Below are 11,680 nucleotides of genomic sequence, written 5' to 3' on the forward strand. Positions count from 1 at the left end.
AACGTTTTCCGTTAATTTCAGAAAATGGGCAACTAGCCAGCCTGTCCATAAGCCACGTCTATGAATACCACGAGCTTGCTTCCATTTGACCCATTATGTCCCAAACCTTTTTTCATACCAAGGCGCTTCGCGATGGCACCTTTCAGTTCCGCATAAATAGTTTGCCGTATTAACATCAGTGGATATGATTAACGTTTATCAGACTGCAGTATTAGTAACACGGCACGAGCGTCTTAGACAGGCTAATGAAGTTTTGCTTGAATCGTGGTCCAAGCAAACGTACACACCGATCCTACACACAATACACATCAATACAGTGAATTCCATTTACATGTCGTCTTAAAAACATGTAGAAGCGGACATTAGGCACGGTTGACTTCTGAGGTATGTGACAGACTGGTCATATAACCATACTAGTAGATTTTGACAGACATTACGCGTAAATCAAACACTGACAACAGATGCTCTCTATATATTTCCTTTCACTGCGCGATGAAGGGAAATGCTTTTCTTTCAGAAGCACGTTTGTTTCAATAATTAAATAGACGTTCTATTGACAGTTCTGTCAGCCCATCCTGGTTGTTCTTTTTCTGGCCATAATCCTAAAACCCCCTCACCCCCCCCCCGCCCCCCCAACCCCCCCCGCCCCCCCCCCCCCCGCCCCCCCCCCCCCCCCCCCCCCCGGACCCCCGCCCTCTCCCCCCCTCCCCCCCCCCCCCCCCCCGCCCCCCTTACAGCTAATGCTGCAGTGTCTCCGATCTGTAGGGCAATACTTATTACATTTCTCTTCGCAGTTATTAACAAGGCCGCAGAGCGTCTGCTCCATCTAGGTCTTGTTGCTACGGTTATAATAACGAAACATTTTAAGTCGTGCGTAAGTGGACCTTTTGTTAGGCCGGCAGTATATGCAGATACGCAGTTGCGTACCATCATTTCAGCAATCCTTCTGCAAAATTCTGGCATCCCTTTTCAAATCCCCATTGGTTTTGATATCAGAATCGCGGTGGTGCCAGAACTCCTGTTCTATGGTGTCGTTTGGACCCTAACCTCACCTTATTAAAAAATAACCATGTTGTCAAATAATTATTTGTTGTTATAAAATTGTTGTATAATTATGTAAAATTATTTTGCGTTAATTGGAAAAAAAATAGTTAAATGGATAAAGCTAGAAAGAATATCAGAAAAAGGTAAATATAAAAAATCTGATGGGGATTCGATCCAGGACCTTTTGAGCCGTAATTCCTGTGCTGTGAGCCGTTTGGGCTATCCAGGTTTATTGGCTTTAGATTATGGATTGTGCATGAATATTGAGATCATCTGTGACAATCATTGAGGCAGTTCAGGAAATCATGTTTATCTCTCCTCTTGAGGGTTGCAATAAGATTTATCAGTATCACTTACTTCTTCGCACAGTCAGTGGTAAAGGCACATTTCATGGTGCTTTCTAATAAAGTGATAAAATGGTAGGTCAGCGCTGAAACAGAAAAGGTTTATTTCACTCTGTTCGTTAGCCACGTCCTCAGAAATGTCTGATTATCTGAGCAATGGTGATGGGTTTCCTGCCATCAATCTTATACACGCGAATATTATAGAGGATAGGTCGAGCCGTCTAGATTTTGTGCCGCAATTCTGTATTTCCTCGTATACCTTAAGTTAAGGGGAAATATTTCCCCCTCTGTTTTACACATCTTTGATCTTGACCCTTGATCCCCAATTGATCATCCGAGTCCTTATCCGATCCCCCCCTCCACGTCCGAATTATTGTTGACCGACGTTCGAGCGTTAAGATTTGTGCATCTGTTGACGGACGGATGGACGAGACAATCATGCGAAATTCTACAAAGCTGCATCTGACTACGTCAGATGAAGCTAAAAACTCGACAAATCCTCGATGAAAACTTCGGGTAGTGTTGGTGATAATTTATTTCCGATTCCAGTCGCTTATCAGTGTCCAGTGCTGGAAATTACTTGCTAGCTAGTTGATCTATCCTGGTATGTGGCCTACGGCACACAGGGCGCCCTAATAAAAAAAAAAACAAAAAAAAAAAAACAAAAAAAAAAAAAAGAATCAACATCGAAGCTACATTTTGCAGGGAAGCTCCGTGCACTATATTCCTTATTCAGGCGTTCTATATATAGTGTCTATATATTACGACACTCCTGGTGATTCCATTAATTGCTAGTACTAGGAAAGTCTCAAGCCGTAGAGAAGTCACCCGCTGATTCCCATCGTTTTTCCACTGTCTTCCGCGCGCGCTATATTGTTGTGAGTATAGTTGTTGTAGCCTGCACATAACGAGTAATATAGCGAGAGAAATAATGGAAAGTTTCGGCTGGTATATATAAATATCTATATATATATATATATATATATATATATATAATGATAAATACATTATTTGGGATCCATATTACTTGTTACCATTATTATATTAGTAAATATTTACCACTGTGCAATATCCACTTACACTCTTTATGCGTGGATGCCTAAGTGCGTAGGATGGATGGATGGATGGATGGATGGATGGATGGATGGATGGATGGATGGATCGGACTAGATGGATAGATAGCAGGAGGATGAATGAATTAGCAGGATGGTCATAATAGATGGATGGATGGATGATAGATGGGAATTCAGCTTGATAAGAAGGATGTGATGGATGGGTCTGTGATAGATGGATGGATGGATGGATGGATGGATGGATGGATGGTTATGGATGGATGGATGGATGGATGGATGGACTGGATGGATGGATGGATTGATGGATTGTGTATGGATGGATGATGGATGGATTGGATGGATGGATGGACTGGATGATGGATGGATGGATGGATGATGGATGGATAAATGGCTGGATGATGGATGGATGGATGGATGGATGGATGGATTGGATGGATGGATGGATGGATGGATGGATGGATGGATGGATGGATGGATGGAGGATGGATGGATGGAATGGATGGCTGGATGGATGGATGGATGAATGGATGGATGGATGATGGATGGATGGATGGATGGATGGATGGATGGTATGGTTGGATGGAAGGGATGATGGATGGGATGGATGGATGAATGGATGATGGAGTGGATGGATGGATGGATGGATTGGTGGTATGGATGGATGGATGAGGATAGGATGGATGTGATGGATGGATGGATATGATACGCAGGATGGATGTAATAAATAGCAGGATGGATGAATTCGTATTTGGATGGATTCAAGATGAGATAGATGGATAGATTGGATAGAAGGATGGATGGATGGGTGGATATATAGATGGATGGATTGGATGGATGGATGATGGACGCGACTGCGATGGCACTGGCACTGCGATGAGATGGACTTGGACTGATGGATGGATGATGGATGGATGGATGAGATGGATGATGGATGGATGATGATGGATGGATGGATGGATGGATGGATGGATGGATGGATGGATGGATGGACTGGATGTGATGGCATGGATTGCGATGGATGGATGGATGATGGATGGATGGATAGAATGGATAGATGGAGTAAATTGTATAAAGATTGATGGATGTAGATGGATGGATGGATTGGATAGATGGATAAATTGATAGAATTGGATTGGATGGCATTGGGTGGATAGATGGATGGATGGATGGATTTGATGGATGGAATGGATGGATGGATGATGATGGATGGATTGGATGGATGCCTGGATGGATGGAATGGATGGATGGATGGATGGATGGATGGATGGATGGATGGATGGATGGATGGCATGGATGGATGGATGGATGGATGCTGACGAATGGATTGGATGGATGGATGGATGGATGGATGGATGGATGGATACGATAGATAATAGAGTGGATGGATGAGACTGGATGGATGGATGGATGATGATGAATGGATTGATGGGAATGGATGGATGGATATGGATGGATGGATATAGATGGATGGGTAGATAAATGGATAGTTCAGTGGTGTGGTGTTGACCGTTGCTACGTGTACATACTTTACACATTGTATTGGCCACCAGGTTTCCGACGCTGGCATACTTCGTGCTGTTTATGTCCATCATTACGTGTGTGAGAAGTGTTGTCTCTGTCATGCCGTAACCTATAGTAGATACACGCACACATACATACATACACACATACAAGGATACATGCACAGATGATATATATATATATATATATATACTATTCTCAGAATTTATATTGTTGTGAAGCCTGACGAAGATATATGTACCTGAAAGCTCGCAAAAAATTAACACCTCATTATATTTTTATATGCATATTTTTGCATCTATATCTGCACGAGTGTACGTGTGTTTTTACTTATATCAGAAGTAGATAATAGGGAATAGGAGTCCCTATCTACTTCTGCTTATATCTATCTCTCTCTCCCTCTCCGCTCTCTCTCTCTCTCTCTCTCTCTCTCTCTCTCCATCTCTCGTCTTCTTCTCTCTCGCGCTCTTCTCTCTCTCTCTCTCTCTCTCGCTCTCTCTCTCTCTCTCTCTCTCCTCTCTCTCTCTCCTCTCTCTCTCTATATATATATATATATATAAACATACATACACATATATGCCCATATATACATTATTGTAACATACATCCATATATACCCAGACCACTACGCAGATAAACACGTGCAAGCAAGAATAAATGCAACAGTGGTAACAGTGTTTACTAATTAAGATCATTGATGTTAATTTGGGACATTATGCTGGCTACTATTACACGATGCGTTTCTTACTGTGAGGACGATGGCTCTTTTGTAAATACTGATTTTATTGTCAAAAATGATCTTATTGTTAATACTGATGCCATTTTACCATGCATGCAGATCGACGGTTGGTTATAACTTTAATAACGATTTCTGAAAATACGAGCCCAATTAGATAATTAATTACGACAGCAGGTAAAATAGCAGGTGAGAAGTAGGGCAGGTAAACTTACCCTGGCACAGGGAGTGCTTAGCCTGCTCCTAACCTGCTAAGCAGAGTCTCTGCTAGTCTCCTGCTGAGAGGTCCTCCTCCACACAGTATCAGCTGATGTGAGACATGTCGTATTTTGTCACCAGTGGATGCTTTGCCAATGAACACTGCAAGCGGGGGCACTAACTGATCCTGTTAATCCTGTGCATTAAATCAGAATAGAATGTGAAACTGAATTGGTTAGAATTTTGCGCTAGAAAGCCGAAAAGATTCGAGGCGAGTCTTGGTATGCTGCCAAATATGTGAGCAAGGATTTGTGCATAGTAGGCCGGAGAAATAGGCTTATATTTTGATTATGTATGATTATTTATTTAAGATTTATGTTGAACTATTAACACCTTAATACCAAAGCATAATAAACCTTTTAAAGAATCTTTCTTTAGAAACATTAGCGAACTGATAATGCAGATAATCCTGATAACTAACAATACACAGTGTGTTGTATGTTTAGGCATTTGACAATACACTTGTATTGTTAGCGAGCTTTCAACAATACACTGTGTATGTTTGAATCCTATTTAACAATACACTGTGTATTGTAGTAGGTACTATGAGCTTTCAACAATACACTGTTTATTGTTGAACACCTTCTAACAATACACTTTTATTTTATTTTTTATTTTTTTAATTAGTTTACTTTTTGATTTGTAAACTTGAAATTGACATTTATTTAAATGAATTTATTGAAATTATTTGATTGATTTTATTGAATTTATTGAAATTATTTGATTGATTTTATTGAATTTATTGAAAATGAAATTGAATTTAAATACACAGTTGTTAGGTACCTACTACAATACACAGTGTATTGTTAGAAGGTGCTCAACAATACACACTGTATTGTTGAAAGTGTATTGTTAGTTACCAGGATTATCTGGATAATGATATCAAGTTGTAACTTGAGATTCTTAAATAATAATCGATATTTAAAACAGCCATTCGTTTGATTAATCAACTGGGTTTGCTTGGTAAACATAAAAACTACTTATACACATACTTACACGTAACTTACGGAATAACTTACATTTTAAACAACATACAAATGTATTTAAATGAAAAATTACACACCTTGTAGTTTTGAATGGTCTCTAGAAATACTTCTGGTTGGAATCGGGAAAGGATGACGAGCGTTGAACCCATGGTCATGGAGTTTAGCAGCGTAGCCGTGAAACCTGACGCGTGATAGAACGGCAGAAGACCGAGCTCGGTCTGCGACGGTGGCTCCCTCATCTGTCGAGTGAGAGCGTCCGTAGTAGCGCTGAAAGATTTCATGCATTATTGCCAGTTGAAGCATCCGTGAGATATATAACCACACCCTGCACACGGATGTTGTTGTTTGGTCGTTCAAAGCTAAACACGGTTTGCACACGTTTTTACACGCGTACGCTACACAAATCTTCGATTTTGCACCACTTTGTTACTAAGCGTTATCTTTTAGAACGTGTTATCCTAGGCGGACGGGCAACTCGACTTTACAATGTAATATTCAACTAGACTTGAGGATGTCACAGAGTTAGAAAAGCGTTGCCACTGACGATTAAGGGTAGCGCCCCATGTTTTCTCAACTCCTTCCTCTCTCCTTTCTGTCAACTCCCCCCATATACAACCGAAGCTTCGTACTTCATGACCTCCATGGCTGCTATGAGGTTGAATGTCGTCAGCATGACGCCTTTAGGCAGGCCCGTGGTTCCACTGGAGTAGAGCAACACGGCTGTGTGTTCCCTGCAGTTACTCCTGACGGGAGCGCAGAAGCAGGAGCCATCATCCTCCATCAGTTTACGGAATGCGGTGAAGCCATTCGGCTCTCCGAAGACAAACAGTTCCTAGATAACAGCGCCGGTATTTATGACTTGACGATCATTCTAGCGCGAGTAAAGAAATGCAATATGTCGGCTGCAGTGTGGAATGCATCCCCTGACTCATAATGGACTCGACTATATATAGTAATAGTCAGGTGGTTATTCTAGAACCTATATTATACACATATATAAAATGTTACTACTTCAGGATTGTGCTGTTCCAAACTAATACTAATACAAACTAACTTAATGGAATGGAAAATCTAGATACAACTTTTACATACTACTACTATATACTACTAATACTTACAAAATCATTTGTCCCACAAATTCCGTGTGTGCGCGCAACAGAAATAACCGTGAATATAAAATCACAGACAACATTGTCAGATAATGGCTGCTCTAAAAATGCCACGCCAGCGTCAACACACACAAATTCACAGCTTCAGCGGTCACGTGAGAACGTCATGTGACCAAGCGGCTTCTTTGCATGTACTGCACATCACACGCGCATTTAGTATCCACTGTAGACAACACGGATTCTCGCACACGCGCGCACACACACACGCGTGCACACACACGCGCACATGCACGTACGCACGGACGCACGGACGCGCGCGCACACGCACACATACGCGCTCGCACGGATACACACACGCGCACACATACGCTCACACACGCACGTACGAGCGCACGCACACGCACGCACACACACACGCGCGCACACACACGCACACACACACGCAGGTACGAGCGCAGCGCGCACGCACACGCACGCACGGACCTACACACGCGCTCACACACACGCACGCACACACGCGCTCACACACACGCACGCACACACGCGCTCACACACACGCACACACCTGTAACTTCTATCCATTTGAGCCATCATGGCATCATAGACGTTAAACAGTTTTACAACGGCGTGGAACAGCACTTATATTATAACAAGAGCGTATTAATACGCTCTTGATTATAACCATCTAGCTGCCTGGTTTTTGTTATATTAGGAGCACACAAATGAGAGACGATTTCTCATTCACATAAGCCTGCGTATATTATAGCTCTCTAGTCTTTTTTGTTACCATTATGCAAAATGCACTTCTCATAGCCGATGATTTAATTTCCACTTTAGATGACAAATAAACTATGACAAATTTTCCAGTATGTTTTTATATAATTGAATTATTATATTTGAATAATATTTTTTTACCATTTTCATAATTAACGTGTATGTAAGAGTAAACGAATACTGCATGAAACTACTGCACTAAGTTAAAATTTATAGTGAAACAATAAAGTATTAATACAGTGTAAGTGAAAAACTATACTTTCGTCGACGATAATATCTTTACATCAGAGAAAATTACAGACAAGTGCACGTATAAAACGTAATTAGTTTACTTTGCAAACCTCATATAACTTTTCGCCTTATTGTTAGCTTCTAAGAATTGTATCGCGGGAAAAGAATTTCCTTCCCGATGCCGCCGTACAAACAACATCACCGCTTCACAGACGCGACAGCTTCTTGTTTCTCGCGCGGAGCTGTCGCCTCAGAATCTTTCCGGATGCCGACTTGGGAATCTCGCTGACAAACTCGATGCCTCCTCGAGCTTCCTCGCCAGACGCTTCTGCGCCGCCACGTGCTCTCGGCAGGTAGCTGTGCATGATCCTCCGCCAGGAGGTTCTGGTCGCTGCGCACGACCGTACGCTTGGGAGTTCTCAGCGTCCTCGTCCCGGGACGCGATGCGGCCGCGTCTGCAACGCTAGGATGCAGTTTAGCAGCTTCGCCTCCAGTTTCAGCTGGGGCGCCACCTACAGTTCACGCATTCTGCCAACGAGTTTTAATACATTGCCAGAGATGCCATGCAGTGTGCATTCTACGCAGCAAACAACAAATTATTCTTTTTTGACACCAATTACTTGAAGCATTATTAATCTGCGCTTGATAAAAAAAAAACTTATACGAGGCCCAAATATAAAACTTATATATATACGTTTGCAACTATTGCAAATGCCTAAAGAAAAAAACGCATAACCCGCTATACGTATTCATTATGACCTGTGCCCTCATAGAAAACAAACGTGCACAGCGTATGCATCGAATGCAAGCTCACCTGTAGCTTTAATACTTGATTAGTTCCTTAATCCTGTGCGTGGCGAAGGGGGGGGTGTATAAACAATTCATCCTCATCTAGCGTATCCCACGTCACCTACGTATACGTCAGAATAATGATTAGCGAAATGTATAAATAACATAAATAATATACAATTATCAAGAATAATAATAATAATAATAATAATAATAATAAAAGTTATACTAGGTATATAATAAATATAATAAATATATAATATATATAATATATATATATTATATATATATATATATACTATATACTATATTTAATATCAGGCGTACTATAACGACAAATTGTGTTCATTGATAATATAATAAAATAAATCACGTAACAGAGGTCGTATGCTCATTCTACGCCGTACCGTGTGATCCATCCTCTTGGTCAATGTGAGGGCCGTGACTTGCGGGGTTGTTGAAGATATCCTTTCATGATCTGCGGCCTTTGATACACACCTCGCCTTCTTTCCGCTGGCAGGGTTTGACGATTTCTACGTCAGTTACTATGGATTATAGAAGCGAGTTTCGAAAGCTCATCTACCCACTGGTGTGTGTGTGGTGTGTGTGTGTGTGTGTAGTGGTTTGTGTGTGTGTGTGTGTATGTGTTGTGTCTGTTGGTGCTGTGTGTGTTTTTTGTGTTGGTTGTGATGTGTGCTGCTGCTAGTGCGTTGTGCTGTGTGTGTTGTGTGTGTTGATTTAGTGTGTTGTGTGTGTGTGTGTGTGGATGTGTGTGTGTGTGTCTGTGGTGTGTGTGTGTGTGTTTGTTTGTGTGTGTGTTGTGTGTGGTGTCATTGTTGCTTTTGGCTGTGTGTGTGTGTGACGCCCTGGTGTGAGTGTGTGTGATTGTGTGTGTGTGTGTGGGCTGTGTGTGTGTTGTGTGTGTGTGTGTGTGTGGTGTGTGTGGTGGTGTGTGTATGATGTGCATGACTATGTGTGTGTGTGTGCTCGTGCGCGTGTGTGTTGTAGCCCCCCCCCCCCTATACGTGATAATTGGTTTATAGCCAACTCAAACGTTTTCCGTTAATTTCAGAAAATGGGGAACTGGCCAGCCTGTCCATAAGCCACGCTCTAGAATACACAGCTATGCTATCCATTTACCGCATTAGTGCTCCCAACCTTTTTTATACCAGGCCCGCTTACTCGCGAATCGCACCTATTCAGTTCCGCTAAACTAGTTTGCGTATTAACTATCAGCTGCGATATGATTAACGTTTATCAGGACTGCAGTATTAGTAAACACCGCCAGAGCGTCTTAGACAGGCTAATATAGTTATGCTTGAATCGGTCAAGCAAACGTACAATACACCTACACACAATACACATCAATACAGTGATTCCATTTATCATGTGTCTTAAAACATGTCAGAAGGACATCTAGCGCAACGGTGACTTGCAGGTATGTGACAGACTGTTCAATACCAATAGTAGATTGAGCAGAACATACGCGTTTTAAATAACAAACGAGACAAACCAGATGCTCTCTATATATTTCCTTTCACTGCTGCGATTAAGGCGAAAGCTTTCTTTCAGAAGCACGTTGTTCAAAATGAAAGACGTTCATGACAGTTCTGTCAACCCATCACTGGTTGTTCTTTTTCTTGCCATCTCCTAAACTCACTTACATTTCTATGCTTCAGTTGTCCGACTCTGTAGCATATATTACATTTCTCTTCGCATTATTACACAGAGCCGCAGAGCGTCTGCGCTCATCTGACGTCTGTTGCTACGGTTATAACGAAAATTTTACAGTCGATGCGTGAGGACCACCCTTTGTTAGGCGCAGATATGAGATACGCAGATGCGTACACGATCATATTCGCATCCTTTCTGCAGTCTGCTATCCTTTCAAATCCATTGGTGATACAAATCGCGTTGCCAGAAACTTCCTGTTTTATGCGTTGCGTTGTTACCCTAACCCTCACCTTATTAAAAAAAAATTTGTAAAAATTTTTGTTGTATAAAATCTGTTGTAAATAATCATGTAATATTGCGTTAATTTGGAAAAAACTATTAAATGGATAAAGCTAGAAAAATACAGAAACAGGTAAATAATAAAAATCTGACTGGGAATTCAATCCAAGACCTTTGCAGCCGTAATCCTGTGCTGCTAGCCGTTGCTATGCCATCGTTTATTGGCTTTTTAGATTATGAGGGGCCATGAATATGAGTCATCTGCTGACAATCATGAGCCAGGTTCAGGATCCATGTTTAACCCTCCTCTTGAGCCGTCAAAGATATCAACACTTACTCTTTCGCAACGTCACGATGCGAAAGCACATTTCATGCCGTCTTTCAATAAAGTGATAAAAAATGGTAGTCACGCGCTGAAACAAAAGGTTTATCACTCTGTTCGCTTAGCCACGTCCTTCGAAATGTCTGATATCGACCAAATGGTGATGGTTTCCTGCATCACCTATAACCGCCCAGAATATTAAAGAGCAGTAGTCGAGCCGTTACAGATTTGCCGCGCGCAATTCGTGTATTCCTCCTATTACCTTAAATTAAGGGGAATATTCCCCCTCTGTTTACACATCTTGACTCTTTGACCTTACCACCAATTGATCATCCCGGTCCTTTTCACGATCCCCCACTCAGTCACCGAATATTGTACCGCTACTCGAGCCGGTTAAGCATTTGATGCCAACTTCGTTGACGGACCGACGGACGGAACGGACAATCATGCGATTTCTACAACCCTGCCCCATCTGACTACGTCAGATGATGCTAAAAACTGACAAATCCTCGATGAAACTCGGTAAGTGTTGGTGAATGG

General features: G+C 41.8%; 1 protein-coding gene and 1 long non-coding RNA gene across 2 annotated transcripts in view; both read right to left on the bottom strand.

Moving 5' to 3' along the window:
* Window positions 1-2,257: 2,257 nt before the first annotated feature.
* Window positions 2,258-4,957, bottom strand: LOC106810202. Its single transcript, XR_001393974.1, has 3 exons — window positions 4,934-4,957; window positions 3,988-4,091; window positions 2,258-2,286 (listed from the first exon to the last, which is right to left on the bottom strand). It is a non-coding gene; the product is annotated as an uncharacterized LOC106810202 (long non-coding RNA).
* A 115-nt stretch (window positions 4,958-5,072) lies between these two features.
* The window catches only part of LOC106810201 (probable 4-coumarate--CoA ligase 1), a 10,275-nt gene continuing 3,667 nt past the window's right edge, over window positions 5,073-11,680 (bottom strand). The window contains exons 2-4 of the mRNA XM_014813486.1: window positions 6,592-6,794; window positions 6,040-6,229; window positions 5,073-5,111 (exon numbers count right to left, since the gene is read on the bottom strand). Of these exons, the coding sequence (XP_014668972.1) occupies window positions 5,094-5,111; window positions 6,040-6,229; window positions 6,592-6,743 (360 nt within the window). The 5' untranslated portion in view covers window positions 6,744-6,794 and the 3' untranslated portion in view covers window positions 5,073-5,093. The remainder of the gene's footprint in view (window positions 5,112-6,039; window positions 6,230-6,591; window positions 6,795-11,680) is intronic.

The sequence above is a fragment of the Priapulus caudatus genome, unplaced genomic scaffold (assembly GCF_000485595.1).
Source record: "Priapulus caudatus unplaced genomic scaffold, Priapulus_caudatus-5.0.1 Scaffold418, whole genome shotgun sequence".
Classification (NCBI taxonomy): Eukaryota; Metazoa; Priapulida; class Priapulimorpha; order Priapulimorphida; family Priapulidae; genus Priapulus; species Priapulus caudatus.